The sequence below is a fragment of the Plodia interpunctella genome, chromosome 20 (genome assembly GCF_027563975.2).
Source record: "Plodia interpunctella isolate USDA-ARS_2022_Savannah chromosome 20, ilPloInte3.2, whole genome shotgun sequence".
NCBI lineage: Eukaryota > Metazoa > Arthropoda > Insecta > Lepidoptera > Pyralidae > Plodia > Plodia interpunctella.
In genome coordinates, this window is record NC_071313.1 from 6,432,402 (window position 1) to 6,459,854 (window position 27,453).

Genomic DNA, 27,453 nt, shown 5'->3' on the forward strand with positions numbered 1-27,453 from the left:
GAGGGCCTCCAGACACCTCCGCCGAAGGTTGCCGACTTTCTGCTTCGGGGATGAGAGGTCAACGAAGTCGAGCCAGGTGGCGCCCTCTAGCGTCGGCTACGGAAGCAGCCGATTCTATGCCAACCCGGTACGCTGTCACGGTGTAGGGGTTTTGTGAGGTTATGAGACATGGGAGATTGAAGGTGTGCCGTCAGCTCTTGAAAGTTAGGATTTGTAGCTTGCAGTATACACAACATAATAAATATTTCCATTAATGACTTGGTTTTTTTACAACCAATATTGCTAATATTACAAGCGTCTACTATTGAATTTAATCTTTATGTTTAAATGATATTGAAATGTCCAATCAAATTAAACATTATTTCATTAAATATGAATTACATATAAAATATTTTTTTTATATTTTGCAGATACCTAATTTTAGCGCATAATTTTTTGTTTAATTTTGAATACTTCAATGAATAACTTATGAGGTTTTTAGAGCTGACAGTAAGTCTTCTTTATTTCAAACGTTGGCTTTTGACTCCCACTGTACGTATTCCTCAGAATAAGTTCAGTGATAGCCAAATCCCGCGCTCTGAGCACTTATACTCTTACTATGGCGACATTTTTTGTTATAATGGGTCAATTTATGGACATATTACATGGACAAAAATGCACGGAATCACATAGCACCCTTATTAAGTGCGTTTTGATGGCACTTTCTAGTCCATTGAAACTCGCATTTAATATGACTCCAATGCAATACGTTATTGAAGTGATGATCACAAAATTCATGAAACTCCACATGGTGAAAGGCTTCAGGAAAAAATCATATCTTTTGGTTCACATCCGTCACCGAAGATATTCACAAGATTGGTAACATTTGTCGCATAGAAATATAAAATTAATCAGTTTGATTTAATTATCATATTAAAAAGGTAAAATACTCACTTGTTCTGTTATTTTAGAGCAAAATTTAAACAAGTACGGAAAAATAGCAATATATTTAAATTCTACCGAAAATGTCTCATAGGACAGGGTCATGCCACACAAACATACACCGTGATGATTGACAATAGAGTGCAATTTCGCTTGTGTTAGTCGCAATCACTGGCAACTTGCACTCTCACGTTCACTCTCATCCTCACAGAAAGCAATCAATTTTGGAATATTATTTTAAATTTAAAAAATATATCACCAAATATATCACAAAAAAGTTCGGTTTTGGAAGCAAATTATGGCACTTTCCAGATGATTTATACCAACGAAATGTCAAATCTGACGTTTTACATTATGACAGTTGTCCGACCATTCATAATTTAGGGTTGTACAACTTTTTCTATCACATAGGTAGTAATGCATCCTCTTTAGAGCAACCAACTTAATATTTTATTATTATTGATGCAAAAGATAAAAATTAACTGGAATTACGTGATTGAAACATTCTCAAGTTGAAACTGTCTTACCGAGCCGCGTGCGAAATTGCGTCAAGCTAAATTCAACCTTAGGATTTAGGTCGGAGTGTCCAATTTATCTCGACTTGATGTTTCCCTAAAACTTAATATGCCGAATTCTTCATAGTTTGCATTCTATTAGTCAGTTGTGCTATGCCTCCTATTGGTTCTATTCTAGTGGTTAATCGCATGGTTTTATTGTCGAAGCATTCTGGTATATAGCATTATTCTGGTATATCGTATTTTTTATATAATCAATGAATACAATCAAATATAAATAATTATGGTAGGTATCTTCTGATATGATGCCTTAATTGGTTTCTACTTCAGTCGGAACAATGGATTATGGAATTATTTGTTCATATCGAGTATGTTATTGCTAATTTTATTCAACTCACTTGAAGAAATTTCAAATGACTTTTACGAAGAAGCAAGAAGTATTATGTACGCACTAATAAGAATTTAACTTATAAAAATGTAATGTATTTTGCCGAATTTTTGCTAAAATCTTTTGAAACTGAAATCGTTGCATATTTCTAATTGAACAAAAATTAACTTAGATCAATAATAGTTTCTCCATCTGACTTATCAACTAACATATTTTTTTTGTATTTTTTTTTTACGTTATACCACAATGCTTGGATCCATAATGCTCCCACGTGCCTTAGTGAAGCATTGTCGTTGCGTCGCTTGACTAGTTAACAACACCGGCTTTGATTGGACGTGATACAATTTTATTTCTATTAATTTACGTTTTTTTTTTTTTTACTTTGAGTTTGCATTTGCGTACAACGAGGCGTTGGGACTTTTTGCTATTGAATGATACATGGATCAGATCTAACTTCGACCATATTATCCGGTTTACTCCTAAAGTGTCATGTTCATATTTCTTGTTTATCAGTTTTAAATGAATCGTCTCAGTATATGAATGTATCAACCTTAGTTGATACATTTTTATGGATCTATTTGAATTAATAAAAATATTTATTATCGGACAATCTCCAATCCTAAAATTATTAACATAGAATACTACGCTTTTCCTTGAAATTATTTCCACTTGTACATTTTACAAATCAATAATGAATACTCCTGAATTGAATTAAAAGAGAAAAAGCTTTGAAATAAATTCGGTGCCAAATTCCTTTGAAATATAATTCTTAACTAGATATGAGGATTAATAAATAAGTAAGGTCAACATTTTTTTTTACTAGTCGACGGGCCAATCAGAGGTAGCGGAATGTTGCCATAAACACCTAAAAATAGTAAGAAAAAATACTCATCCAATTTTAATATTGGTCGAAGCCAGATCGTAAAAATAAAAAAATAAATATTCCGTCCGTCCCAACGCGTCGTGCTGATGCCTCTGCCCCGTCAGGAGTACACGGAGGAGTTCCGGGACATCGCCAAGGGCAAGTCCAAGGAGAGCCTGCCCACCGGCCCCATCACCTTGCTCAACCAGCGGCCCGTCAGCGAAGACGTACGTCACGTTACCGGCTCGCTTCTTAAACAACTGCCAAATTTACACAAGCAATAGACATATCCAAAACATGTCGCGTCCATTCAATATCCAAAAAAATATTGTAAAAAAAATACCTGTTTCACGGCTTGTTGATAAGATATAATATTTTAGTCTGACAGATGAAGTAATCGCTAAATAAATCTGCATCTGTAAGTCATTTATCAGTTAGCCCTATGCCCTATTAGATCGAATTCAAGCAAGCGGTGAAACAAGCCCGAAAACATGGAGTTTTTTAAAAGGTGCGTGAAAAGATGCCGTGGGATCCGCGGCACCTCTGCCCATAGACCTGGTGGTACAATGACACTTTTAAAGTTAAAGTGTAGTAGTGAAGATATGTTCATTCAGTCCACAGGCTGCAATGTCCACGCACCATCACACGGGCTGGATGCCTATTTGCCTGCTCGGTAACATGTACTTACTAAGTTCAATCAACTGTTCACATAATTTGTAAGAAAAAGGAAGAAAATGTAATTTTTTTGGATACCTACTCCATCTAAACCTTTTGTGAAAATTTGGCGGGCGTTTAATAAGCTACCCTGCATAGCGACCTTTGCATTACACTTGAGATAATTTTTCTACGCTATAATATCATTTGCGAGGTTCTGTCACTGAAAAAATTGGTCTGTTAAAAATCAACTTCTCTCAAATCTGTTTAATTTCAATTTCACCAAAAATCCCGCTAAAGCTAAACGTAGCCTTCTAGTTTAGCAATTCTTGGCTCTGCCTGACCCGTAAGGGATAAAGATACTAAATTACAATTAAGAAAAAAATATTTTATTTTATTGGCCATTTTATGTACCCACAGTCCCACAGTTATTCAGTCAGCGCTAGATAAGTTAGATTGTGTTTATTCCTTACATATTTTTGACCTGTTGAATATTCTGTAAACGCTTTAAAAGAAAATTTTCTCAAGTTTAATGCATATGTCGACATGTCTCAAAAAATGAATGACAATTTACAAGTACATACAATATTATATTATTTTAATCATAAATTGTCATTCAAATTAATCTATACAGGAAGACACAGCCCTGCAATATGCAAGGTAAAACGGGGAGGGGTCTAAACACAACAAAAACAAAACAAAAATACAAACATGGCCGCCTCTTCAGAATACAGATACTTCAAATATTCGAGTTTAATTTGGTACGTACTGTGCTTAGGCCCTTCTTAGATTAAAATGAGAATGCATAGATCTTCTAATTTATAGAGCATGAAAGAGGACAGTGATCGTAGTTTTGAAATGGGGATAAGGTCATTCTCATTTCGATCTTAAATTTAAAATAGTGTAAGTGTGCTTATTTATTATTTTATTTTATATATATATATATATTTTTTATCGATGTTGCATGATGAATGTTGCTTTACCCTCGATGCATATACGCATGGAATTAATAATAACACGTATTTTAAATAAGTATATAGTATATTTCAATATACAACAAATATATAAGTAATTTACAAGTATTAAAATATGAATATATGAGTATATAAATCCTCCTATAATAAAGGTTAAAATCCAAGCAATCTGTATGTTAAGAAGTTTCTTTTATGATATAATGTGGTGTTTTAAAATAACCAAATTTTATATATTGTTAAATATTTATAGAACGGAAAGTGAATAAGATATCAGATGAATCCCTTCGGAATAGTAATTTATTTCCGCGGGAAATTTTTCGATACTTTACAATATATCGACGAGAAACCGTCAAGAAAAAACGCCCCTCGCGCTCCATTTGATTGGATCGCTACATATATATCTAAATTGAATAAAAAACATTTTGGTTATTTTAAAAGCGATTTTTCACTACAATTTCTTATAGATAATAAAAAAATACAACCTTCATGAATAAAATATAGGAGCTGCCACCAATAACGAACAACAAGTCCAGCGGCAAGGCCGCCAACCACACGGATGCGCCCGCGCCGACGACTGTAGTCAACAACACGAACAATTCCACTGCTAACAATACCATTGACAAGAAGACCATTAGTGCGCCCATTGCTGTCACGTAAGTTTTATTATTTGTTTGTTGAAAATAAGTACAAACATTTTTACTTTTTCTGATTTCTGACTTTTTCCCGTAGACCGCAAAAACTACAGACAAGGAGATAACGTAGCCACATGACATAGAAATATTTTGTACAGATGTTACCTACTAAAAGCCATACGATGAGGGACAAAATATATTAGCGCTCTGCCCCTTATCTCCGTGTGTATAAATACGCGTTTCTTTTTTTTTTGCATGATCGAAATGGAAAATGTGACGATGACTATGGTTTTCTCTGTCCACACTCACACTATTGTCGCGAAATATTCACTCACTTCCATAATGTTCCCTTAACGATAACAAATCCTGCTAGTTTTTCATCTAACAAAATTATATTAGTCAATCAACATATTCAGTGGAAATTCGTCCTGATCCCATCCTAACCCATCCTACCCCAGCATCAACCACCTGGAGATCTACAACTGCGTGCCATCCAACTACCGTCCATGTCCATCCTACCTCCGCATGACGCTGAGACCGGAGTCCAGTAGGAGTTGTTACACCATCACTGATATGACCGAGTTCGCCTTGGAGTTAGAATTTTAATTTTTATTATAGCTTTTGCACATATATTTTATTTTTCTTATTTCGTTATCAAGTAACATTTAAAAAGTCTACAAATCCCCTGAACAGAAATAATATAAGAGAAGAGAATTTGTGGAATGATTCATCCAGAATCTTCTACTGGTGATGTGAAGATTAATTAATAAAAAGTCTAGGATTCCCCTGCGCAGGCGATTGTCTAAGGCAGTTTGTAGAATAAGCCCCAGCTAGAATTATTTAAGCTTTCTACGGCAAGACCCCTAATGTTGTCGTTGACAAACCAACTAATATCAAAGCGAATCTTATAACCAAAACGTTTAGCAACGCCGGAATTATCGAGATTCAATTGCAATTCAGCGTAAGTTGTTGGCGTGACGCCCTGCAGAATGCCCTTTCTAATTGCGATTCTGCAGTATCTGTCCATTAGTATAGTATATTAGTAACAATTAACTGAAAATAGAGAATTATTCTAATTTATCATGATTACCTTATTTTTCTTCTACGAAGAGAAATCTACAGTGGACATTTTTTGACATTGACACTGTTCTCTAGATGAAATGTAATTTATTTACACTTATAAGCTCCTTGTAATTGTAATATTCTAGAAACGGCACGGCATCAGCGCCGAAATCGAACAAGAGTTCCCCCGCGAAGGAGTCCGCGAAAGGGGCTGAAAATCCATTCGAAGAGGACGAGTGGGACGAGGAGTCCGCCGGAGCCCTAACTGACACCGGCGAGCCTGGGGTGCCTGTGCGGGCGCTGTATGATTATACGGGGGCAGAGAGCGATGAACTGAGCTTTAGACAAGGTAAACACTAGGGGACCAGTGGGGGGTGAGTTTGAAATATCGGGTATGACATACAGAGTTGTCACAATTGTGACAGAATTGTGATACCAGTGAATGGAGTTACGAATGGAGTATGAAGCAAAGTATGATTTACAGGGTTTGGGGGGTCAGTTTGCGAAATCATGGGATGAAATTAATTTAATTATTGCTTAAATCAAACGATTACGAAAAGAGACGGTTGGTGGTGAAACATTGATTTGAATTGATTGAATTATGTGAAAAAGAGAGGGGTAGAGTTGGACATAAATGTGGACGAAATTGATTAGGTGAATTGTAAAAGTTGTGCTTTCCTTTAATGATAAGTATGAGAAGAGAAGGAGAGAGAGAGAAGGATTTTCTACGAAATTAACTACAATTTACGAGCCGAACGCATTTTTTTAAATTAAAAGCATAATCACTCTCAGGAAGTTTACAAAGTCTTTTTAATTTTTCCAGGTGATTTATTCGAAAAGCTGGAAGATGAAGACGAGCAGGGCTGGTGTAAGGGACGGAAAGACGGGCGCGTCGGCCTCTACCCCGCCAACTACGTTGAGCCGGTCGGACATTAACGCTACGACATCGTAACGACATCGCGACGACATCGCAGCGACATCGCGACGCAGTACACCTGACGCGCACACCGATTTTCGTTTCACGATTCCACAACTTTTTTTTGTATGTTCATTTAATCCCATTGGTATACGAAGATTGCCTTTTGTAATCTTTGTCATAACCAAAAACCAAGCGAGTCGAGTCGAGACGTTTCGTTTTGTTGAAAAATCAAAATCATGCCATATATTTTTTTATGAAAATTATGAGTTTTCTTCCTGTTGTGGTCGGTTTACTGGTGAATGAAAATTTCGTTTTATGTGTGCCAGTCGCGATATTTGAATGAATGATTTATTAAGTACATCGATAACCCCAAATTTAGATGTCGCAGAAACAAATGTCTTATGATCTTTTTGTCTCCGTGTGAAAGTCCATCGAAAAAAATTCAAGTCTTTTTGACGTTTTTAATTGTCGACATCGCATTTTGCAAAATTTTGGACCCAAATTTTTGTACATTTCTAAAGAGATTTTTTGATTGGATATTCTAGACAACATATGAGTGAGGCGGAATTAAGTTCAGGCTATTTTTGGATGAAATTGTAGGTACAATGTGAAAACCAAAAATGTTAATTTGTATTAGTGACTTTTTACAATGTGGTTTTACATTTATATCGATTTTTTTCACCGTCGTGTTGCAAACGTTTCTTTCTACATCAGTGTTTGAAATTTGAAAAAAAATGTAATGATATTTGACGTTGGCAACACGATGGTATACTTATTCCGACCATAGATAATACCTGCAAGGTTAAACGGTTTCTGTTTTCTATATTGCCGTCTCTTTTATTCAAGTAATGAAGTAGAACTTCGGTTTATTGGTCTTGGAAAAAAATTAAGGCAAAAACTAGCCGATTGTCTATTTCTCAGGCCTAAATGGGTATTATCTAAAGTCTCATACATGTCAGTAGTAGACGACGCGCGAAATCTATTGGGGGGGTAACCTAGCTAAGCCAAAAAGTGTACGCCAATATATAGTATAGGCAACCAAACTAGTGGCAATGGGATTTGTGATATATATGTGGCTGGTTGTCACTGCAAGTAGGAGTGGTTATGTACATATACACGATTGTATGTTTTCGTCGTATAGGATATTTATTTCCCATTGTATATAATGTATCATGTTATAACGCATATAACGGGGCCGGGCGCTTGCTTCGATCTGATGTCGGGCCTAATTTTTTTAACGCCCATTTTAAGTCACCTGTATTAGCGTAGATTTTTTGTAGAGGTGCTACACCTACACTTGTGCCAGATTAGTTCAGTGTTGGGCTTCGACCAAAGAAGCCAAATGTTGTATATAAAAATTGTAAGTCATCGAAAATCACATGTCAAGGCCATTGCTCGCGCTTTTTTGCATTTTCAAAAACTATTTTCAAGGCCTGGATATTATAACCAAAAATTGAAAAAAAAGAAGCGCGCGATGGCTACATTCCGTTGTACGTTAAGCGCCCCTTCGTTGTTAGGTTAGAATAATAATTATTATATGTCCCGATAATGTTTACCTTATTTTTCATTTTTTACCTCGTTCTGATATTGTTGTACATGTAATTTAGTCGGGAAGTCATTAGTCGAGGTTGCATTTTACCACTTGACTTGTGAAACGGACTGGAATTCACTTTAGTCGTATTTCTTGTTTTTCTTTGTTATGGGTTAAGACCTTGTGCAAATTCTTTGTATTATATTATTATCAGAGAGAAGGTGGCATCGGACCACATATGTTAATATATTATTAATATTGGTAAAATAAAATTGTTACATATGATTCGTTTGTATTATTCAAATAAGGAATAAAACCGATTAGCAGTTCCCGAAAGCCAATAATTCAATTGTAGGTAGAGAGCAATAAACAGATTTTCAGTTGGAGCCTTTATTTGTAACTACATAGTTACAAATAAAGGCTGGTGCGACTGAGGTGATGTGAGGGATACAGTGTGTAAGATTTTTTTGGTTTCCGTACCCGGGGTTCGAACACTACGTACTTATGTATCAAGGGCAATAAAACTATGGATTTGTGTGTTGCAGCAATTAAAACAGGCTACAATATTACTCCAAGAGTAAGTAACTCCTTCTTTTTCTGAGTAAAAAAAATAAAACGATCATCAACAATAAAGTATATTATAATCTGTATCTCATTTTAAATATTATCGCTTACAATAGAGACAAAAAATTAGAAATATTACCTAATTCACTGTTTTAATAGGACATAATGTTGACAGCAGAAAATTAAATTACGAATTCATATAGGTACTATTTAGTGCAATAAAATTTATCAAATAAATAGGCCTTGCACGGTATAATCAATCGCTTCAACTCTAATTACTAGATAGAATAAGATAAATTCGTTTATTTTTTTCCGTAATAAAACTACAATCTTTCACTTCGAACCGAACATTACATTTTTTTATATACTTGATTGCACTAATTACAATACGTGTACAACAGATTGAATTATTGGATTACACGTTTCAACAACTAGAAAATAAATAGACATCACATAATGATAAATAAATCACTTAGAATTTGTAAAAATTATATTACAGAGATCATTAAATACAACCTAGACTAGGGCATAAAATGCAATTAATCTTTTGACATAAATTCTATAAAATAGAAGAGCATTGATGAAAATACAAAAATATTTTTTTATTAACGTAATTTGACAGAATATTCCCAAAATATTAATAAATATGAACAATTCACATGCATTAGTAGTTGAGTAAGATGGACTAATATTGCAAATGTTTATTAATATTTTAGAAATAACTCACTTAGACTACATAATTTTCTGTACACTGTAGGTAGGTATCAAAATATACGATTAAATGTGAAGGCTTTCACGATATATGTAACGACACCCCGTTAATTTAGGATTTATAAGTTTGTTCACGATCTTGACAATCACTTGAATAGATTCAAGTGATTGTTAAGATCGTGAACAAACTTACGTTACATTATATTTATTTATTACGTTATAGATAACGTCCTCCTTTCTTGGACTTAGAGCCCGGGATATAGACAAATATAAGTTATTAGCGGACGCACGAAATTAACGCGGGCGAAGTCGCGGGCACAATAATACAAATTTTGCAAACGTTATTTATGGCAATAAGATAATTATTTTAGAATAATATTCAGGACACTATTGAATGTTAATAAAAATAAATATTGACTATAATTTTTTAAATAACTCAAACGGTGTATGTAAGGGTGTCTCAATTTCGTTTTTTTTTTTCAAACAAGAGAATTAAAAATGGTCACTTTTGTCTTTGCTACGATTTCTGAATCGAATGAAGCAATCAACTAATTGCGGTTAGTCTCGTGTCTACCCGTGGAGGGAGTATTCTTTACCCATTGTTATCTAGCCTACAATTTTGGCAAGTAAAGACGACGTCAAGACATATATGAATATATAAAAAATATATGTAAAGGAAAGGACTAAGTCCTAATAATTAATGTTTAATGTGGGCCATAAATGTATTTTGTTTTGTTGCCTGAAATAAACGCATTATTATTATTATATGACTTGTTCCTAATATTAAATATTCATATGTTTATTATATATCGCGACTCAATGTTAGGCGGCATCTACATCAGTAATTCATTGCGAAGTTTTACCTAAGAATTTAGGGTAGCCAATTTTTGTATGAACAAATAAGTTACTTCCTGTGAGTAACCTTTCAACAATTCCATTTCATTTTCAAACCAAACCATTTCTTGAGGTAACCTCAATAATCTTAGGTTTCTCACAGATTTAAATCTTACGTAATCATTTACTGGTGTATAGGCGCCTTATTTCTATATCAAAGAAATGTAAATTTTTACAGAAATGCAATGACAGAAAGGCATTCGAAATCGACCGAAAATCACATGATTCACTGCTTTTGACGAAGGAGTAACATAATAATAACCTTGGCAGTGGAGTCTTCATTATAATATTCTATTTACATTGTATATTGGACATAACATGATCCCATCTGGATTTAACTCATATTACGTCATTATTTACATTTCACATCTCACCATCGAGTCGATTCGCAGTGACATGCAGTTAACCAATCACAGTGCGCTATCGTAACGCAACGACAACCACACCGCATGTGATTGGTTCGCTGCATCTAACTACCAATCTATTCAATATTGAAATGCAAACATGAAGCTGGACAGAGCTAACCTACTACACACAAATGACACGTCAGACGGTTTATGCTTTGGACACCAGGACATACGGGACGATTGACCTGTAAAACCTAACTACATAGACACGAGCTGTCTCCCGGCTGCGCTTGCCGTTTCTGACGTCGCAAATTCACCATGTTCTCTCCCTGGAATAACATTTTTTTTATTAACCTCTATTATCCCACTGCTGGGCAAAAGTCTACCCCGTCGCCTTCATGTCATCCAAACTTAGCTTAAAAACGTTGAGAGGCTAGCAATAGTAGGGAAGCCATATTAATTTTATACTAAATGTTGCCTGGAGCCCTGTTCACGGTAGCCTGTTTTTGACCTTGGGTCATTAACTATTCTATTCCAAATTTCATCGAAATACGCCCAGTGGTTCGACCGTGAAAGCGTGAGATACATTTTAAGTTTGGCGTTGAATAATAAGAGTAAGAATAGTGTCTCTGATGACAACAAAAGCTTGTGTCAAAAATTTAATTTTTATAACAAAATTTCATTTCAATATATGATGATAAAAATTATACCATTTACCTCAACACTGATGACCCTAAGTGGCTGTTTGGAGTACAACTTGTGTGCTAAAGTCATGAAGATCGACTCCACGTTGTCACATTCAGAGTCTAACAGGGCTGAGGTCTCGAACAACTGCGAAATAATTGTTAAAATACGTAAATGTTCTGGATGCGGAGGAAAATAAATAAATAAAAATAAAATAAAATGCGTTTATTTCAGGCATAGCCCATAATGTTAGTAATACAAAAACTTAAATTCTATGTTAGTATTAAACACGATAATTAATACTAGTATCCTTGTCGAGCTGGATGCAAGTCTAGTGCAACGCCGCCACTCGAAAAACATAGCTTGTGAAAATTTCTTCTTTTCCGCACAGCTTGTAAAAGTCTATCGAGGGCGCTATGATTCGGGCCAATCTGCACACTAGCGCCACCAGCAAATTTTCATCAATTCATTTTAATTATTAAGAAAACTAAAAAGTACACACACTACACTGTACATGTTACACTGATAATTATTTCCTTTACATAGTTGTCATTTAAAGTTAGCTAAAACTAGTAGTTTGTAGCTTTGATAATTATCATTTAATTTGGAATATCGTCTTATGAAAATGTGCATGTGAAGGCCTAATTTCTGAATAAATGATTTGATTTTGATTTTCAAAAGAAAACAGTGGCTTCCAAAATCCTTGTTATAAATTTATAAGTTACAATATTATCTCATAAAATTTTCAACTCAAGTAACATAATCTCCTATGGTATTTTTTTAGGTTTCGCTATTTGAAAATGGATAAAAATGGCGCTAGGAGAGGAATAGAGGATTTAACTGAAACACATGGGTATATTTTTGCAACGTTTTGGCTTGCCTCACTCAAACTTTCAAATGAGGAAATTTAAAAAAGAATGTGCACAGTACGTAGGCCCCGACGAGATTCGAACTCGTGATCTCCTGTTTACTAGACAGGCGCTTTAACCAACTAAGCCACGGCGCCGTGAACGTCAATGACGAAAATACGCGTCAGAAGATAAAGGCTATATAATCGTAAACATTTCTAGTACTCACGTCAATTATATTAATCATAACAGTATCATATTTATCTGTAATTAGTTCTATATCACCAATTATGATAAAATTGGTGATATAAGGGGCAGGTATTTCAAGGTATTAAATATTAGCTAATTTCGGACGAAATGATTTGAATGAATTTTGATATAAAAAATGTTGAATTTTTCTCCACAAAAATAATGACTCATTGTAGCAATAAACTCAAAATCTACAAGACAGATTTTTGTGTAGTTTTCACTAATAGATAGTGAGGTTTCTGAGGATGATTTAGGTGTATATTTTATTATGGTTTTACTCGAGCGAAGCCGGGACGGGCCGCCAGTAAAAGGATAAGACACTGAAGACATACTCATCTAGTATGGAAATCATAACTAACCGGCATGCCATATTTATCAGCAAGCCGCTGAGCGTATGTGGTGGCCAGCCTGGACTCTGGAGTGCCACAGTCGCACTTGTTGCCGACCAGCACTCGTGGAGAGTTCATAAGGCTATGCGCTTCTACCTCGTCCATCCAACTCACTATTGACTGGAAGTCATTCATTAGCATAACTTTAGTTTTAAATGAAAATGCATATGTTTGTGTGTCATTGATAGACAGACCACATAACATAGTAGCTTTCCACTGTCTTTCTGTTCCTATATATTTATGTAGATTATATATTTTCAAAACTAGGCAACGGTATTTTAATAAAGAGAAGAGTTAGGTGTATAATGTATTTTGATTTTACCCAAACAAAGCAGGGATGGGTCCTACTATATTACAATGTAAACTAGCTGTTATCAAATGCTAAAAAGTCTCTGTTATAGTTATGTGTTGTCTGTGTCATTCTGAGATATGACGTCGCAAAGCCCAGGGTCTGCATAAAAAATAAAACTTAAATTTTGAAAATTCTGCTATAATTAACCATCTTTATAAATTGAAAAAGTAAGTAAGACAAGCAGCCAGGTGTTGTATTTGATATAATATCATAATATTAGTGAATAGATTTAATGCCAAATCAGGCACAATCCATTTGATTACCTACTTAAGGTCATTCATTTTTGAGGGACTCATTTTGTATGAAAAATTTCATGCCCGAATAGGAGATACTATACTAAGGGAAAGTTAGTAAAGTTCAGGAGCCTATCAAAATACAGTTGTTGATAAATAGTAGGAAATCTCACATGAAAAGTCTCAGGCTTGGTAATGTCGTACACTATGACCACGGCATGAACATTCCTGTAGTAATGCTGCACCATAGACTTCCGGAACCTCTCCTGTCCTGCTGTGTCCCATAGCTGGAGCTGCAGTAGTCACACAAAGTTTATGATAAGGTATTTTTCAAATAAAATGTATTTTGATATTTAAATGACAAAACAAGACAATTTTATTAATTCGGTTCGTTATTCATAAAATAGATTTATAGAAGAGAAAGCATGCTTTATCGTTTTTATGACTAACAGTGCAGGTGATACTATTTTTTTGCAGTTGCTGAAGTAAGGCTTTTTGACTTTGAAATAATGACTCACTCCCACCTCAAAGTTCTATTCATATAAATTATTGTTTTCAGTAGTATTTGATTTCAGCTCATCAAACTGTATTTTCCAAATTTCATCAAAATAGGCTAAGCAGATATAAAAGTGTGACAGACAGAGACAGACTTAGAATACTATGGAAGTATGGATTTGACACATACCCGTAATATCAGTAAATCGATTCACGAAGGACTGGGTTAAAAAGATAACAATACGAGTGCTAAGAAGACGTGAAGGTACACAACGTATGTTTTGATAACATTCATAAATTAAAGAGTAGTAGTATGTACGTGACTTTTATTACAGAAATGCACTTACTTTTATGTCTTCATTATTAATACGTATGATTCTTTCCCTGAAATCCACACCTATAGTGGCTTCCGATGTCTCTAAGAATTTCTGTTCACAGAATCTGTACGTTAAGCAAGTCTTCCCAACGCCAGAATCACCTAGAACTATTATCTTAAATACTTTCTTTTGCGTTAATCCAGGTATTGTCTGGGTTTTAGACATTTTATGGATTTAAAATCACACGAATCGTAAAACTAACACAACATCAATATTTTGATATCAAATCAAAGTGGATTTTAAATGTCAATGTCATCGTCATCAAGATGTCATCTTAGTACTCAATCGTAATGCTCAATCCTCATCCAATGATAACAAGGTGGTAGATTTTTTCTACCATCAAAAAATTTATATAAGTATATAAGTAATTTGTGTATTTCTATTACCAATTTATATAGTACTCTGCCTTGTATATTTGATTCACAAGTACACAGTACACTTTCGAACTCTCGCTCGCAAAAAAACATAATTTTCTTCTGTAGAATCAGAAAAAATAATGTTTTTTTTATATATTTTTTTTATCATAAGGCAACATCGTAGTAGAAGAAATTTATATGGTGATATAGGTAGGACTGTATATGGTAATGGTAGAATAAGTAGAATTATTTAGTAGTATTTTCGGGAATGTCGAATGAGTGAGGTGTAGTGACGATTGTAATGATAAATAACGGAATTATTTTATAATCTAGAATTTTATTGTTAAATTTTGCGCACACCAACAACCTCGTTAAGTATAATCGCGATAAGTATTATTTTTCTTTAAAGCTATATTAAAGTGTACTATGGATAACCTCAAGTAAGAGCAATCAATTCCCTTGTACTTGTATTGCTTGTAATTGAAGTAAAAATTCTTCTGGTTGCGTTAAATGAAAGTGTTGTTTAAATTCCGTGAAGTGCACGGTGTATGCTCTTCTGGCATCGCAAATATCGCGATATCTTATTAGTGAAATATAGGAAACAGTGAATATGTGGAAGCCGTTGGTTTTGTGTATAAAATGTGTGTGAAACTGTGTAATTTAATTACAAATAGGTTTTGTGGTGTGTGTGTTCGTGTGCTGCCGTAGGATTGCGATGTCCAGGCTTGTCGATTACTTTGTGATCGTGGGATTCGACCACGAGAAGGAAAGTGAGTACATCATCTGCCTATTATGTTCTAACCACATATTTTTTCTCTGTGACATCTCATAAAGTTCTTGATAAAAGTTTGTACTAAATGACTGAATACCATATGACTGCCTTATCAGTAGTGATAAGAAACAATACTTATTCCCATTCTCTTTGGTGAGATAATCCTATTTTGTTCATTATTGTCCAAAGCTTACAAGTGCACCTCTTACCATGGAAGTAATTAAATTACTTGTTACATATTCCAATAACAAACTTTTGAATGAACTTGATGTTTTAAGTTATGAAAACTTTTAATTAGTCAAATGATATGGAAGAGTGATATGTTTAAGCATAGACATAATTTGCCTAAAAGATTATTTCAAACAAAACATTTTGATGCATAATGAATAAAGATTTTATCTTAATTTATTGACATAACACACTTAACACACACACACACTGATGAGAGTGTGTCTTGAAGTTTGCTGATTTTATCAGATCTGTTGACTGAAGGTGGCAGTAACAACATTCTCATTATAGGATACCTATTAAGATAGAACTTTTTTCTTTCGATTCATCTTAGCCAATGTGCATGGGTGTTTCGACTGCTCCGACCGCGCAGTCATCTGTCAATTTTCTTAAAGAAGGAATCATTTTCATTCATGAAATTGACATTACCACAGTACAGATTAATGATTTTAAAGTCACATAGTAAAACTAATTGTTGTCTTTGTTAAAATTTGCAAAATGGTAATGACAGTGCAGACATAGCAGTCGAAATGCTCGGAGAAACACCCACATACTAGTACTAGTACTATTGTACTTTTGATTGTTGTCACCTATTTATATCACCATATACATTGGAATAAATGATTTCTATTCTATTCAAGGAAAAACATGATTTTATGCAAAAATAAGAGCTCCTGGGATAAAGACTGTACCATTCTGTAACATCTTCAGCCAAACATAATAGTTGCCCACAAGTCACATCTGATTGTTTTTTTTCTAAATGCAAAAAACAAAATTAGTTATATGAATCTTGTATGACAGTGACAGCAAGTGATTTCATATTTATTGGAGTGAAAAAGCATTCTATTTCACTTCAGTATTAAAAAAAACTAATTCATATGCCTAATAATATTAGATATTGTGAATGAATACAATAATTTTAGCATTTTTTGTTTTTATAACTAGGCTACAGCCCAATTGTTTATCAGTCTATTCCATTTTAATTTGGAATCTTACAACAGGCCCCCATGCCCAAATTAGAACTGTTATGAAGTTCATCATCAAGAGGTCAATGACACGGCCAGGGTCACCCTATCTGTGCCCTGCTTAGTAATCGCCTCACAGCTGGCATTCCTTTGATAGCATATATCGCGCTTATTAATGATTTTATTGTGACTACTGCATTTTTATAGGCTAATTGACAGACTTGAGCCTTGAAAATAGAACTATAATTTATTTAACAGGGCAATTTATTTTATTCACTACACTTTCATAATAGCCCTGTGTTTCTGAAATTTACTAGAGTAGAACATCTTCTAAAAGACATGATTAATTACTTTTACTTTTGGAAGTTATTGTATTCATGACGAACATTTTAAATTCCCATTCATACTAAGTCCAATCAGCTGATTAACCAATTGGAATATTGGTTATCAAGATTCCCTGGCCATCAGGGAATCTTATACATAGGAATGCAGGCTGTTGTCGCATTTTAGTTATCATGGATTTTTTTCCTTTGTCGCCTCCTATGACATTCCACAGGTGGATAAGTATTGGCATTTCTAGGATTTGTAGGACTCGGTGCCTCAGTTATAGATACCCTTCGTCTTAGTCATTACAATATTCTTCAAAAGGCATTTTCAAAGCTGCTAGTATTCTGGGCATAGTGCCTGAGATTTTTATTTACCTATTGATGACACATCAAAATTAATGTGAAAATAAATAAAAATAGTCTTGAAACACTAATTCACTGGTGTTGCCTTACAAAGTTACTGAGCAACAAATCTTCGGAATGAGATCAGAATAGTACCAGCTCTATTTAAGGAGCTGATCGTCAATCGTCAAGGCCGTATGAATTATGTTCCAATTTAGCAGCCGCCAGCCACTTGTCGCTATCATTAAACTGATTTGTCGGTTTTTATTGATTCTAGGATTTGTTTTCTATGTCATTGACTTGTCTGCGCAAGTGACGTTGTTGATAAATTATTTGGTAGCTCTAGATTAGGAGTTAGTAGATAGCGTGTGTTTACAAACTGTGCTTGCGGCTTTAGTCCCAAATGTTCGGGATTCTTTGTTTCACTTAAATTACTTAAATTGGGCAGTGGTTAAGGGAATAAAATTAAATATATGTTGTAAGAATTCTCAAAAGATCATTTTTATTATTGGTTGCTAAGCACCGATGCCATAGTCTTTTAAAATTAATTTTTTAATAATCAATAGTTTCTAATTAAGTATTCTGGATTTCTTTAAAAAAATATGTTATTGTATGTATATATTGGGTCATAATATGGCAATAATAGATATTGTTTATAAACTTTGGCGTCTCGTGTAACAAAGCAGAAGACGCGCTAATATCTGGAATTCCCGACCTGAATCCCGAAATTCCCAGGGGACAGAAGTCTGGTGTCACAGATGTTGACTAGCTCTTGCCCTAGCGGCTCCGACCGCGGCAAATAGTAGCCTATGTTTTTCTCACTCCAAAAATCATCCCAATCTTGTACGTTTATACGCACTTTCACGTTAATAATATTAGTAAGTATGAATTTGAGTGTATGCAGTGGACCTCAGACTCACAGTGGTTTTTAGAGTGTTACGACCGCTGCAGCCGCGCTGTCATTACAATGCGTCGATTTTCAATCAATTTATCTATTTATTTATTTATTAAGGTATACACAACAGACATTGGTCTCAGTAACAGCAAAAAAATCAATCATTCATAAAATTGTTATAAGTACTACAGAACACTAATACTTTATTCTTGTCTTTGTTAAAATTTAAAAAAATTTAATGATAGCGCGACTGCAGCGGTCGAGCTCTCTGGGTACCACCCGGTGGTGTACGCGAACTCATAAAATGTCTTTTCACATTAGTGCTTTGAAAATCCTATTAGGTGCGAAGATATACCATTGTAGTTAATTCAAATTAACTTCTGTCCCGAAATCCCTTTGGGGCTTAGCCTAATATATTAAAAATTGTAAAGCACCTTTACGTTTATAGTCATATCGCATGTAAAGATGATAGACTGCTAATGAAGGTTGCGGCGTAAAAATGCTTGTAAATTAAGCCCCGAGGGGCGCAGCCCTAATTGGGCCCGCCGGGGTGGAAACCAGGTCAATCACGTAGGGAGCTCATCAGCTATTTTTGATGCGCTTCACCGAGAAATGTCGTTGGCGAAATTTTTCACTAAACATTTTTAAAGGTGATTGGGTCGGGGTCAAGCTTGAAATTCTCACTGTTATTTTTTTTTTTTTTAAACGCTTGTTGCATTACTTTTTTGTCATTATTTACTGTTTGTTAGTGATGAGTTATCTTGTGAATGAGTGGTCAATATAGTTTTAATACTATTTGCTTTCCACTTATTATTGTAGCAAACCACATGATCATATTATATCTCATTCATGTTATTGCTTCCGTATGCTCAGGTTTCGCTTTACTATTTTTTCTCCTCTACTTCGCATGGTCGGCATCTTTAGTTGTCAGTCTATTGGCACACATATCCTCCTTGACGACATAAAGCCAGCGCTTTTTGGGTTAGCCCCTTCTGTCGGGCACTGGCACTCCATGCGCGACATACGTTCGACAGACGTTTTTTCCTTATGTTTTTAGTCGCGGTGGCGAGAAACGTGTTCGTGGAAAAGACGTGTTATCGATAGTTCGCCAATAGTAGAAATGCCTGTTGGACTATCGGTATATCGATAGATTAGATGTAGCGATACTAACTATATGCAATTGATGTCTTGAAATAGGCGAGATAGTATTGCGTCTTGATAGTCGCTACGCTGTCGAGTCGAGGTCTTATCGATATCCTAATTGATTTCAATGTAAATTGACATTGAAATCAACAGTCAATCATCGACAGTTCGACTAGGGCAGTTACTGATGTTCTGCAAAGGTACAGGTATATTTAGTTGACCGTTACCAACTTAGGGTTATTAGTTAACCAGCACCCCACCAGAATTGTCCCAGAATTTGAGGATGAGGATTTGATCACCCGTCTGGTGCCTTAGCGTCCCCATTTAAAAAAATAATGATAAAATCTATAGTAGTATAGGCTATTAATTAATCTATTTGTAGCTAGCACGTGATGGATTGCCGTGGATGCAGCCATGTTCGAGATTGTGCAATTGATTAGAAGGTAAACTGGTGCACCGGCACCTTGGAGGCCGAATGCACCGTCAGGTTGTTGCATCCGCGCAATCGTTGTACCAGTTAGGTAATGCTTGGCTCCGACGCTCTATGGCGGCGGAAGAAGCCTAAAACGCTAAGATGATAATGAGAGAGAGAGATTAGACAATTATGTCACCGGATTGACCGTCATTAATAGGCTTGTCCGCGTGAAGTTCTTAATTATACTGCCCTTAAAATCTCTTACACAGTCAATCAACAGTGTGACATTGTGATTGGATTACGACCAAAACACGGTTATGTGGAATAGTGTAGTGAAAAGCAAATATCACAAATCCACAAAAGACATCTGTACCATCTGCGTTCAGTCTATCGCAGGACTATTTAGGTACTTGTTATTTGGTACTTGAGGATACGGGAGCATTGCATACATGTTGCATACAATCAATGTAGGCCAACCGCATGTATTGTATCACGCGTGCAGTAACCGCAAATAGACAAACGTAAGTTTGCGGTCTTGCGAATGAAAGACATGGCCTTGTCATAAACTTTTCTATATTTATTTGTTTATGTACACAACATAACAATATATGTATAAAACTTACATAACTGAGTTTTATACATACACTGTTTAGAAACTAAGTACAATATTACTACTTATTTCTTAGTTATATAGTTCTTTTTAATTTTTGTGCTTTGTTGCGTGCAATAATGTTATTTCAAACATACCATTTCACCGGCTAGTATATTGAAATATACAAGCCGCGTCCCGCGGCTTAGCTCTCATGGGTATTTTTGGGATTTCTTATAAACAATTAAGTATTATTTATAAGTTCATTTATTCAGATAGTTAAACACTTCAAAAATTTCACATCAATGTGACATCACATTGTATATGTATAATGTACTCGTATAATGTACTTTTATAATAACAGCCCATCACGGCTTCATTCGAGTAAAACCATAAGAAATTAAATGACACCTAAACTTTCTTCAAGAATCACAACATCCATGGTGAAAACCGTACAAAAATACTTCCGGTAGTTTTTGAGTTTATCGCTTTTATACATGTACAGACAAACAGACGCGACAGGAGGACTTATTTTATAATGTGTGTTAGATTAAATGACTAACATAAATTTTACCTCAAATACAAAAAAAAATACTACATTACGTTGGATAACATTTTATTACTGTCATACAATAAAAATGTTGTTTTCTGTCAGGTGGCGGCCTGAGCAGCGGCGTCATCCTCCAGCGTTTCCCGGAGACCAACTGGGACGACACACCATTCCACGACGGCATCGAATGGGTAAATATGACAGGATGACATCAGAACTGCCAGATCCTTTGCATATCGATAATCGACAACGAAAAAAAAAGAACGGCTTTTTTTTTCTTTTTTTAAGTTTTGTCGGTGGCCAGGATTAGATCTTTCCAAGTGCAGGATGTAAGGGCACGATACGTGCTCCATATATTGAGGAGGCACGAGATTCCGCCCTAAAATAGGATCTCTCCATATATCCTCCTATAAATATCGTATAAGGCGACAGCTGATGGGTGAGAATAGCATTCCCTATAATATATTATAGGATTGACGCCATACATCAATAATGTAAAGTTTGATATTTACGCGCGAAATTTTTTAAACGAAATAAATTTCATGCCACATTACTATCGTAATCAAAATTAGACTTAAAGCTTCGTCTAATGTCGAACTCAAGACAGATGCCTACACGAATGCTAGAACAATTATAAAACAAATAGTTTGTATGAGAGCTTTTATTTGTGTACGGGAGAGCTCTAATCAGCAAATTTCGGCAAATTGCACCGTTACAGTGTGTAGCCGGCATAATAATGATTTGTCCATGTCCACTCCAACAGTTCTGCCAGCCGCAAGGATGGGCGCTGTCGAGCGAGCGCTCGGAGCCACAGTTCTACGTGTCCGTGCTAACGGACGTGGATGCGAACCGGCACTACTGCGCGTGTCTCTGCTTCAACGAGACTGTTGCTATCACTCCCACCAAGCGAGCAGACGAGGTCAGTATTTGTCTCGACATACACATCTATATGTACCTATATATAAAAGGTACTAAGGTGTCTGGTTTGTTGCTAAGTTGAAATAAATTATCACAGATATCAAGATCGGGAATTGCTGTCCCCACACTTTCCACATTGATTGTTTTGTAGAAATATGTTTTGAAAACAGTTCTTGAAACATTAATTATGTATTTCCACTGAATTATTCCTTTGGGAGTCGACATTCAGAAGTGAAGTAAATCATCTGGCGCTATACTTTTAATTGCATCTGCGTTCAAAGCTCTGTTCTGCTCTGCATTGTTATCATTTTCTGTTAACATAAACCTCAGTATTATTTCAAACGAGTGCAAGTAAAGAATATCTCCTTTGATCGCGGTCCTCCTTCCATAAATTCCAACATTAGGCCTTGTCCACACTGTGATATTTCGCTGCAAAGTTTTTTCTAACACTAGCACATTGACGGCAAGGCGGCAAGATGTGTATTGTTTGGAATGCACGTGTGCACGCGCGTATGTATACACACATGCGTTACAGAATCCCATATAATCTTGTAGCAAAAAGCTGCGGACGCATTCGAGTTCTTGAATCTTATGGCTCCTAGCGTCAACTGAGACAGATGGCGTTACAAGAGCTGTTTTATCTATATTCCGCCAATAGGCATACAAAATTTATTTAATAGGTTTGTGTCATTACATTTATTACATTATAAAACAATATCATGCAGATACCAACGGTAGGTAATCTTATATGTCCAGCAATGTACATCGAAGCCGCTAAGTTTAAACGAACGAACTATGTGCCCATAGTCTTTTGAATTGAAATGCAACGTCAATTGTAAGATGAAATATCGGTGTGTAGACAGGGCCTAACAGTCGTATGCTTCCGAAATACTTTTCCATTTAATTTATTGCTTCCTGAGCGTAAGGCGCCATTCCTTCTATTTTATAGACCAGATCATAAAACAAATGAACGTTATGTGTATGCGTTTTTTCTTAGTAATGGCAATATTGTTCAAACATGTTTCTCATGTATTCAGGTTGATAACTTTGAATGTTCTGTATAGACCTTCCTTCCGCCTTCCTTGGCCTTCGTCCCGTAGGATTTTAGGGTCAAAAGTACCCTATGCGTTTTCCTAGCTTTAATTGTACCAGTATATCAAACATCGAAATCGGTTTTATAGATTTTGCGTAAACGCATCGATAAAAAAATGATCACGACATGATAGTTATGATAGGATGTCCCAAAATTTATCGCCAGATTTGAATTAAATAGAAAACAGTTTTTAGTCTCATATTTGTTATGTTTTTGATTTATTAATCATAAAGTATATAGGTTAGGTTCATTCGAACTGGCGACCTTACAGGGCTAACAGTTTACAGGCGGACGTGCACCTTCACTTTAATATCACACTAGTATCATATCACATACTAAAGTTTGTATATTTGTCACTTCTTCACGCTCAAACAACTTCAAGCTGATGTCTTGTATTAACACACAGGGTATGTCCAGAAAATACGATAAATTCCCGTATGATTTGGTCAAAAAGTCCGATAGTTACTCGTTACTCAAGTAGATGGCGCTAATACAAATGTACGTACCTAAACATTGCAACGTAAAAAAATTGCAACGTTTTATTAAATTATAATTAAAACGAATGAAATGCCATAATTAATACATGACAACAAAAGCCGGTATCGTAGTATTCCTACACCATGCGCAGTCACTCTTTCAAACGTCAATCACTACACTATACCTACCTGTTATTGGTTTGTCTGAACGTTATCAATATTATCAGTGTTCTTCTGACCGCCTTTGTTACTCAGCCCGAGTAGTCGGGCTGAGTAACAAAGGCGGTCATTATAACGCGTCAGTGCGTTTTTCTGACGCATCGCGTCACAATTAACGTATGTAATTATTTCTGCCAGCTACAATACATTGGACAGCACATCGAACGAACTAAACACATTACGAATTCGCCGCTATGAACGCGGTACGCGGTAATACTAACTAATATTGTAAATGCAAAAGTAAATTTGTTTGTTACCTCTTCACGCTTTATCTGCATAACCAATCCACTTAAAATTTTGCATACATGTAGATTAAAGTACGGAGAAGGACATAGGGTACCTTTCATCCTGCAAAAATAAATGTTACATATATAATGAATAATGAGATCATCATATCCGCTAATAACCTAACCGCAGTACCAATTTACCTTTCACCGGTGTAATTTACGTGATTTCACGTCAAAACAATAGTGATTCTGTGACATAGTGTCACGGTGGTTAGCGCTCGATCTGCGATGGTAGCAGTTTAGTCACTTTCTCTACGCTCGCTCATTGGATGGGTGAACAAAAATGTATTATCTCGAGCTCTTCCGTGCTTCGGAAGGCATTTAACCAATTGGTCCCGAAAGACAGTCGTTAAAACCCACCAATATACATCATTGGGCCCGCATGATGAATCATGCCCCATAATTATTTATATATTTTTTTGACATGTTTACTGCATCATTTTGACATTTACTTATAAAACATATACGTGATTTGTGATCTTCAAGTGTCTGAATACATAGGTATCTATTATGATAGATTATGGAGATCGAGTATGTCATGCACACTCAAATGGTCAAACCGGTGGCGGCCGTCGTGGTTCGTGTCGGGAGGTTCCATCTATTGTGGTTGAGCTTCGCGATGGCTGACTCACGCGTCAACTCGTGAACGTGTGCTGCCGGGGGTCAGCTCGATCTTTTATTAAAAGTTTTTTTTTGTTTGGTTAATTATACATATATATATTTTTTTCCTTTCATCAGCACTTGATCACAATCATAATATGTTTCAGTATACCTTTTGACCATGTACTTTATTGTGTACTTACATTGTTATATTACTGATAAAAAATTATACATAAATTTATATTTAAAAAATGGTAAGCCCTTCTGGCATAATAGGGACCAACACTGTTTAAATGAGTTTTTTTCGGCATTTATTCTCAGCAGTGGTCGTTCCGAAATGCTAGTAGTTTGTAGCTTTGGTAAATATCATTTAATTTAGAATATGACGTGAAAAAGTGCCTGTAAAGGCCTAATTTCTGAATAAATGATTTCATTTGATTTTGATAACTCCTGCCTGATCCATCCAAAAGGAAGGCCCCAGCAGGGGGAAATTTAAACGGCTGGTCTTAATGACATTTAAATCTGTCTGAAAACTAGGTTATGCTATCAGTAAACATATAACCTTCAATGTGGACTATCTCCCCGGATGTCCCGCTGGTGGGTACTGGTGATTGCGTAATGGTCAATGTCGTTTGGCTAAATACTAACATAATGATCGGCAATCGACATTGTACCGTTATTTATTTATGCCCAGAGACGTAGATTAAGTCATTCTCGCTGCGACTTTCTATTAGTGTTTTTTTAATAATTAGCTGTTGATACAGCGTTAAAAAGTAGCCTACTTTCGGGATAAAGATACCTATATCACCTTAAACTTTTCATCATGTATCAGCTACCTCAATACCAAACTTGATAAATAGTAGCGCAGCCGTTTGAGTGTGAAAAACGAACAAACATACAAACTTTCGCCTTTATAATATGGCTTGGCATTTCGGGAGACCATGTAATGTTTTAAATCAATGTTGTACCTATTGGTTGTATTCATAAAACGATTTTGTTACGTGCTTTTCGAAATTATTGATACGAGATTACGTCTATATAATGTAATCGATTCGTCACACATTGCTTATCAGCGTTATGAAAATATCGACTGATTAAAATATCTATATATACCATTATTCATATATCAACAACTGACAAATTAAAGGGAATTTAAAATGTTTAGTAGCTTTAGCTAGCTTGCGGCGTGTGGGAAGTAGGATCAATTGATATTCTTCCGTTTATGTTGTATTAGGTGAGTAAGGGATAAAAAGCATTAGAGGCAGGATAGGCACCTGCATGATAGACGTCTCGCTTGCGGTCGGTTGTAAAATCACAGCCTGTGTGTCTTTAAATTATAAAGTAATTTTATACTGTTTCATGTCCGTGAATCAAAGGATTTGAGAGAGAGATAGCAAATGAGAGAGAGAGAGAGCCTTACACGCTCATTGGCCAAGTCTAATAAGCACGTATAAGCCAATCGAACTGTATTTATATGAACTCCTGTTACAACTTCATATACCTCGTTAAAATGATTTAACAATTTTATATGAGAGTACACATAAAGATTACGAGTTATATAAAAAAACCAACCGTTATTTTGAGAAGTTTGGTAGTCACAAAAATTATTTATATGTATATAAAAAGAATTACAGAAAGATACTTCATGTGTACACCACACATGAAGTATCTTTCTGTAATCTGACACTTTACAGTTTAAAACTTGCTTTCTGCAAAAGGGATTCCTTAACAAGTTTCGCAAGTTACCCAGACTGGTTGTTAGATGTTTTCCTGAGACGAACAAGAAAATAATGGAAATACTTGAGTGAAAATTACGCTAGGAAATAAGGGAGCCGGTTCTCATTCTATGGTGTTATTATGTTACGATCACGGACCAAATATAGAGATGGACTTGCACAGACGTCACATAAAGCTGCGGAGCCGTGGCACCGCTTCTTCACTCCTCAGCACCACTCCTCAGCACCACTCCTCAGCACCACTCCTCAGCACCACTCCTCAACACCACTCCTCAGCACCGCTTATCGTCACACAGCTTTTGAGAATTGACAATGAATTAGGTGTCTTCTCTTCACTTTTGCTTCGTGGTCACAATAAAACTTTATACATTTTTTTGATTTACCACAACACCATGATTGTTTTTTTATTATTAAACTAGCTGATGCCCGCGACTTCGTTCGCGTGGCCGAGCAATTTTTGGTAAGGAGTCAGAATTATTAGAGAAATTTAACTGTAGTACAGTAGACAAAGCGTAATGATACCTATTACAGAAGATGCTCATACGACTGGATGTTTCCTATAGTTTAGCTGGACCATTATGACTCTTCTTCAGGTGTTTCAGATCTTCGATTTTTATACATCAACAGGAAATGCTCATCAGGCTGAACAATTTTGGTTAAGGCGTCATTTCTTTATTTCCTATAGTTCCGTTGGACTAACCTGGGTCTGCTTCAGGTGTTCTAGAGCTTAAATTTTTATACCTCAACAGAAAATGCTCATCAGACTTAACAACTTTTGTCAGGGCGTCATTTCTATATTTCCTATAGTTTAGCCGTACCATCATGGGTCTACATCAGGTGTTCCAGATCTTCGATTTTTATATCTCAACAGAAAATGCTCATCAGGCTGAACAACTTTTGTTAAGGAATAATTTCTATATTTCCTATAGTTTATCTGTACCA

The 27,453-nt window shown here is 35.5% G+C and overlaps 3 protein-coding genes and 1 non-coding gene across 16 annotated transcripts in view; 2 read left to right on the plus strand and 2 right to left on the minus strand.

The window, feature by feature from the left end:
- The window catches only part of Synd (Syndapin), a 98,890-nt gene extending 90,147 nt beyond the window's left edge, over positions 1–8,743 (plus strand). For 6 of the 13 annotated variants that reach the window (XM_053760807.2, XM_053760808.1, XM_053760805.2 and 3 more), the window contains 5 exons: positions 2,812–2,913; positions 4,816–4,967; positions 5,405–5,539; positions 6,155–6,357; positions 6,832–8,743. In XM_053760807.2, coding sequence (XP_053616782.1) covers positions 2,812–2,913; positions 4,816–4,967; positions 5,405–5,539; positions 6,155–6,357; positions 6,832–6,944 — 705 coding nt within the window. In that variant the 3' untranslated portion in view covers positions 6,945–8,743. The remainder of the gene's footprint in view (positions 1–2,811; positions 2,914–4,815; positions 4,968–5,404; positions 5,540–6,154; positions 6,358–6,831) is intronic. The other 7 variants (XM_064436603.1, XM_053760810.1, XM_053760809.2 and 4 more) reach the window with 3 other exon arrangements.
- Positions 8,744–9,077: 334 nt separating this feature from the next.
- On the minus strand, positions 9,078–14,872 carry LOC128678778 (ras-related protein Rab-33B-like). Its single transcript, XM_053760570.1, has 5 exons — positions 14,572–14,872; positions 13,903–14,022; positions 13,115–13,264; positions 11,692–11,805; positions 9,078–11,303 (listed from the first exon to the last, which is right to left on the minus strand). Exons 1-5 carry the CDS (start codon positions 14,764–14,766, stop codon positions 11,229–11,231), a joined length of 654 nt encoding a protein of 217 aa, XP_053616545.1. The 5' UTR covers positions 14,767–14,872; the 3' UTR covers positions 9,078–11,228.
- TRNAT-AGU (transfer RNA threonine (anticodon AGU)) lies at positions 12,591–12,664 on the minus strand. The gene has a single exon. It is a non-coding gene; the product is annotated as a tRNA-Thr (tRNA).
- Positions 14,873–15,218: 346 nt separating the features above from the next.
- The window catches only part of Sbf (SET domain binding factor), a 63,274-nt gene continuing 51,039 nt past the window's right edge, over positions 15,219–27,453 (plus strand). Inside the window, exons 1-3 of the mRNA XM_053760606.2 lie at positions 15,219–15,727; positions 21,288–21,373; positions 21,946–22,101. Coding sequence (XP_053616581.1) covers positions 15,673–15,727; positions 21,288–21,373; positions 21,946–22,101 — 297 coding nt within the window. The 5' untranslated portion in view covers positions 15,219–15,672. The remainder of the gene's footprint in view (positions 15,728–21,287; positions 21,374–21,945; positions 22,102–27,453) is intronic.